At 41.2% G+C, this 6,184-nt stretch overlaps 1 protein-coding gene across 1 annotated transcript; it reads right to left on the bottom strand.

Moving 5' to 3' along the window:
* Nucleotides 1-245: 245 nt before the first annotated feature.
* Nucleotides 246-3,120, bottom strand: LOC116209997 (indole-3-acetic acid-amido synthetase GH3.17-like). Its single transcript, XM_031543772.1, has 4 exons — nucleotides 2,624-3,120; nucleotides 2,409-2,510; nucleotides 1,470-2,320; nucleotides 246-1,076 (listed from the first exon to the last, which is right to left on the bottom strand). Exons 1-4 carry the CDS (start codon nucleotides 2,911-2,913, stop codon nucleotides 490-492), a joined length of 1,830 nt encoding a protein of 609 aa, XP_031399632.1. The 5' UTR covers nucleotides 2,914-3,120; the 3' UTR covers nucleotides 246-489.
* Between the last annotated feature and the right edge of the window lie 3,064 nt (nucleotides 3,121-6,184).

Below are 6,184 nucleotides of genomic sequence, written 5' to 3'. Positions count from 1 at the left end.
TTGTTGAGATATGATCTCGAAGTTTTGACAAAAACTAGCATGCGATGAACATTTGATTTTTACCGATTTTAAAATTTTCGCTGCACACATGCTCAATTTTCTAATATATGGAACCATAGACATCGACCAAATTGATAGAATGGAGAAGTACTTTTCCGAGTCGGATTTTTTTTTGGGTAGCACACACGACATAGCGCGACTTGATGTAATTACAGCATGATCAAACATGAGCTGACAACCGGAGAAGAATTAAATATCTAATGTGTAGTCAAATCAAGCTTAATGCAGGTCCTTGCGCCGGTACACGGAGATGGATCTTATCGGACAGTTGCAATGGAAATAACTCATAATAACAGAAACTCGTACGAATCAGAGATTCCTGATGAAGCAGCCACAGAGAATTCAATTTAACCATCCCTTCTGGAACTGACCAAATAATCCTGACAGAGGAACATTGATTTTGTCAAGTCATGTTTTTTTCCTTCTGTTTCACTTTGTTCCCATCTTAAAGGGCTCCCACGACGGAACACTTTGGCTGAAGAAGCTCTGCAAGACCCTCGAGTTCAGGATCTTCAGGGCGGCCTCCCATTTGATGCACCTTGGAGTCTTGTATTGGTTCACGGAGGATCCCTGTGAGACGCAGAAGTCCATCAGCACGTCGAACGTCCCTTCCTTCACGACCCGGATCTCCAGTGGCCCGATCGACTTGTCCTTCCTCCGGCACCTCCGGTAGACGGAGTCCAGCGACTCCTCAACAGTCGAGCAGCACTGCTCCATGATGCCCAGATCAAGCTCCGGGAAGTCTATGTTTCCCTTGGCCTCGAGTTCCCAGAATAGAACGTAGTGGCCCGGGATTGAGGAGCTGTCCGGGTAGCTTGTGTACTCCGTGAGGAGGAGCCCAAGTGGCTCTAGGTGCTGCTTGGCCTTTGTTACTGCGTTCAGGAGGTCTTCTTCACTTGTCTTGTCAGTGTCGATGCTCAGCACCACATTCTGCCTCTGCACGAAGCGGAACTGCGGGGCCCTGTTATGGAAGCCTGTCACCATGAGGATATCCCCAACCCGATACCTGTACAAGCCTGCCGTAAAATTTTTCCGGCTATCAGAACCAACAAAGAAAGGAATTGACTGACAAATTAACTCCGTATCAAATGTCCTACCGATGATGGGTCGAACTAAGGATGACTAATTAGTCCAACCCAGCAAACAAACCAAGCGATCATAGACTATGAACTTTTGTTTCCTGCACGTCTAATATACAAATTCGAAGCCTAAGCTTCTTCAGCCAAGTTCAGTTGGAGTGAATGAGAAGACCAAAATTGAATCGCAATGTCAAATTTGAACGTTTTATGCGATGATTTAATCTATTACCAAAATGGAGCAGTGGTCTTTCTTTCGGGGAACTACAACACGTGTCTCGATGAACTCATCATCAATAATTTACCAAGAAAAAAGATGGAAGGAAAACTCACCGGTAAAAGTCGTGACGACGAGCTCATAGTAGTGCCTGAGCTTTACATCCACGAGATCAACTGTGTCCATTACATCTGCCTTATGGACATCATTACGGTTGGAAACTGTACCATTGCACTGAACCTCGGAGGAGATTTCTTCATGATTATTCTCAACCGGAAGGAACTCAAAGTATGCCATGTTCGGAAGAAGGGTGTAGGAGACATCAGAAGGCTTGCTAAGGGGCTGGAGATTGATCCCGAAGTAGCATTCCGAGGAAGCATACATGACCGAGATCAAAGGGAGCCCACCACTGTAAAACTCGAGCAAAGGAATGTACTGGGCCATGGACCCGGTAACTATGACCTCAATGTACTTAGTCCTAGGCCACAGCCTTTTGATTATCCCTTCCCAGGACTTTCCACCACACTCTTTCTCAATTGAGCTCGCCGATTCAGGGTTGGACCCACCAAGCACCAAGCCCACGGCATCTCGGCAGCGCAGGTCGGTGATCCATTCACTGACTTGGCCTGTTTTAATGTTCAAGCACATCTCTTCCCAATGGGCCTCTAGGAACTTGATGGCCCTCAGGAACGCCGACGCAAAGACAGCTCCAACACGTAAGACCTCGTACCGCTGGACTAGGCCGCACAGCAACTGGGAGTACATGCTTTGCTTGCTGTCGGGGCAGAGGATCGTCTCATCAGGGCTCGTGACCACGTTGAACCGGTTGTAAGGCCTGTTCAGGAAGTTGCTGCTCTTGTAGTAGCTTGTCAGGACCGGCCTTGCCATTAGTCCGCCAGGGGTGCTGATCTCAGGCTTGATGAACCAAAGATACATCCCCTTCCCTTGGTCAAGCCCATCAACGTGCCTGAAATTTCGAAGAAGATTAATTGAGAACTTGAAGGTGTACTGTTTCATTCCATTTTGACAGAATTAAGGTGCATACGGAAACATACTTGTTCATCACGGGCACTAGGAGGTTGTAGAAGAATGTCTTCCGGTCCAAGTCTTCTGCGGTCGAGGGCATCATCTTCGGCTGCCCTCCAGAAGTTCCCGAGCTGCAATACAGAAAGAAATTACATTACTTTCGAGAAACAATTCCATGAGAGCTAACTCGGTGACTGAAAAAGAAAAGAAGAATGAGAAAATATATGTTTCAGATTAATTATACCTCGTGAGAAGCTCGGTGATAGGCTTTGCCGAGATAATATCGGAGGGCTCCCCATTGGCGATCCTCTCAATGTAAGGCTTGATATCCTCGTAGTTCACCACGGGAACCCTCCGCTTGAACAGCTCCTTGTCAACCTGGCCTCCCAGAAACCTCCCAAGATATTCAGTCCTGGCACTCCGGGTGAGAATTTCACTCAGGAGCTGGTCCTGGATTAGATGTGCGTTCGCCGTGAGGTCCTCCAGGAGCTTGAGACCGGCTTCTGTGTCTTGGGGATCGTAGCTTGGCAACATTTCTTGGCTCTAATAATTAACTTGTCCTGGAACAGCAAGATAATGTTTCAGGGAGACTAACTGATACTCTCTGTGTGTCCCTGTCTAAATTCTATCATGTTTCAAGGGCAGGCAGGGGCTGATGAGCAAAGGTGAGGTTTGGAGGTTTGACATGAATAAATATATATATATGTAAGGATTTCTCCCTAAAGAATAAAGAGAGGGTGGAAAAGCCAAGGAGCGGTCCCTGGTCACACCGGATCCAAAATCCAAGAACTGGTCACATGAAAATTACAGGGTATCCAGACTCGGTCATCCTGTCTGCTATGCAGGACTCAAAATGTCTCGATGACTGGTACCGGCTTGGTGAATTGGGATCAAATTTCATTTTCAAGGCCCATTTAGGGGAAGTGAGATCAGAGAGGGAGGCAACATAGTAAGGACCTACAACACGTGGCTTTGTCTGGTAAGCTGTGATTAGATGCAGCACGCCATTGGTCAAACCTGCCTACAAGTGCCCTATGTTTCAGCCAGAGAAGGAATACTATATAACACTGTTCATGTGGAATTTCAAATAACCCCACATCACCCTTTTTACTATTTAAATTAATTAATTAATCACTTAGTGACAATTTAAACAAAAAAAAACGAAAAAGAAAATTGAAGATTGATGAGAAGAGAAGATAGGGGACAAGCTTATCATATTGGCAATCATAGAGAGAGGCCGCCCCCTTTACAGCTCTCATCAAAGACGTGGCTTCCATAATTTAATTTTCCGTAATGGGGTCGTTCCCAGTTGCAGACCGGACATACACTTCGCACTGCACAGCTGTGGATATGGGTTCTCGCTCGGTCGTGAGGTAGGGTTTCCGGGTATAGTCCAAGCATCGGGCAGTGACTTGTTTCTCGAAGTTCCGCTCAGAATGTGGCTTTGATCTTTTCCTTCTGCCTAGGTGGTCTGTTGGGTTGCAGACAGAAGAATCCTTAGGGCTGCAACAATGTGGATGTTTCCAACCTCAGCCATGCACTAATGAGACCCGCGCCGATAGGGATCTCAGTTTGTGGCAAATTTAGCCAAAATTATTCAAAGCTTCTTTGTCAAAAGTCTTTGCTTCTATCAAAAATCCCTATCATTAATTCTAAACATGAAACTTAGGAGGGCCCCCTTCTACAATGCCCTACACCTAAAATTGTATGATTTGTGCAAATTATACCGGCCGAGCCGATCCAAAATCATAAATATATAATAAATTCATATACGCGGAGAATTTTAATTCGCTCTCTCCATTCACGGGCTTAGTACTTCATGAACAAATAAATAAATAAATAAACAAACAAATATGTAGTTAAGGGAAAAACATGTGAAGGGAAAAATCATATGATTATATAGTGCTTTCCAATAATGTTTAATAAAGCAAAAGAATTATTTAATAATTTACGTCCAAAAAATTTCAAGATTTCTTTGCCTTTTAAATTGCCTATTATATTTTAGTAAACATAAATCAAAAGATGTTAAATTACTTCACAGTAAACTAAACCGATCACAGATTATATAGAATAAATCTATGAAAGATCAATCACCCAATGCTGATTTAATTGACAATAAAATTATTATTGATGTTAATAATTGATTTTCTTAGTTCATCTCAAAGATGCAATCAAATATATATATTTGCCTTTTTTTCCACTTTTATGGATAATAAATCTAAGGGGAGTATCGTGGTTTCGATAATATTAGTGAATCATCATTAGTCTTTTCAAGGGGCCCGCAATTGGATCATCAAAATTTATGATTGGAGACTGGGCAGTAGGGAACCAAAACTTGACGAAAGATTCCCAAAAGAAATTTCATATTTGTCTTTTTTTCCCCCCTCCTTTTTCCAACTTTCCGAATGTGCCTGTAAAAGTCAAAAAAGTCCTCATGCTCTTTGCACTAAGAGACCTGAATTTTTTAATTAAATCTATTTCGGTAGACTGACCAATCAAATTTGTTACGACGATACAGAATTAGACTATATATTTACTTTGTCAATATATCTCTCTTTTCATGTGTTATCTCTTCAAAATTAGAAGCAACTTCAAGGAGTTTATAAGGTGAAGATAGTGATGGGTCATGTTGAACATTTCAACAAGGGTTTACTCAAAATATTTTAATTGATCTTCGAAAGGGGTTTTCCATGAGGTTAAATAAATTAAATTATCTCCAGAGCTTCTTTGATTTATTTATTTATTTATGTTGGGTCAACTAAAGAGATTAAAGAAAGTAGCTAATGTTAATTGTCCGATCATAGGATTACTATAACAAAATGATGTGGTGCTAATGGCTTCCACACTTGGATCATGTGGTCTGCAATTAATATCCACCATTCCATAGCTAATTGAAAATCATGTTCGAAAATTGTTTAATTATTTTTTTAGCAAACAATTAGAAGAAAAATTGACATTTAATGAAATCTTTGACCTCTCTTTGCCTTATTTTCCCCTTCTTAATTTTGCCCCTCCAAAATTTAACCTTCACTTGCTTAATTTTTCACGAAATTGAGGTTAATACTAGCAGCCATTGATTGATTACGAACTTATCATACATAACCCTACCTCGAACTTGTGTTCATAGTTCTTTCTATTAGTCTTAATTATTATATACTAAAACAAGCAGTCTCATTAATGGAATGCAATAGCTATACAGGAGTCCTTATTATTAAATGCGAGTCTTGCTTACGGGTCGTGTATGTGTCCCATTCCGGTGCCGTATGCATTCAAACTCGGGAGAAAAAGTTCAAAAGCAATATGGTGGATATAAAATCATGGAATTGCTTGTCATTGCTCATCTCTTCGCATACCAAATTAATATATAATCGTTTACTTTTGGGAATTATCTTTTTTTAGAAAAAAGGTGTTGTGATTTATTTAATATACATACGGTTTATTTATATATATAATTAGAAAAGAATTAGTCAGACGTACATATCGGGATTTGCCAGATTTGCTGTTGGAGGTCTCGAGTCTTACTTCATATTGAGAAAGATAAAAACAAGAAATGGTGGGCATTTGGGTCGGTACATGGTGGAGGGAACAGGAGCCCTTAATAAGGGCAGCGGAATAGGAGCAAAACCAGGAAAAAGAAACAAATTTGGCTATAATATGGCCCTTATCTCCATATCCATCTCCCTCATTAATGTTGGCGCATACGACTGATAAAATATGGGAGATATTACTCTCGCAATTATAAAAAATCAAGTATTAAAAATTATTTTCAATCTTTAATTTTTTGTCTCCAACTTTTAGACCGTTT

This window comes from Punica granatum, chromosome 6, assembly GCF_007655135.1.
Source record: "Punica granatum isolate Tunisia-2019 chromosome 6, ASM765513v2, whole genome shotgun sequence".
Lineage (NCBI taxonomy): Eukaryota > Viridiplantae > Streptophyta > Magnoliopsida > Myrtales > Lythraceae > Punica > Punica granatum.
Note: the sequence above shows the minus strand (reverse complement) of the source record. Positions and strands in the feature narration are given on the sequence as shown.

Coding starts and splice junctions, on each gene's coding strand:
- LOC116209997 (XM_031543772.1), bottom strand. CDS start 2,913: ATGTTGCCAAGCTACGATCCCCAAGACACAGAAGCCGGTCTCAAGCTC. Junction 2,511..2,623: donor ATCACCGAGCTTCTCACGAG/GTATAATTAATC, acceptor TCTGTATTGCAG/CTCGGGAACTTCTGGAGGGC. Junction 1,077..1,469: donor CGTCGTCACGACTTTTACCG/GTGAGTTTTCCT, acceptor ATTTTACGGCAG/GCTTGTACAGGTATCGGGTT.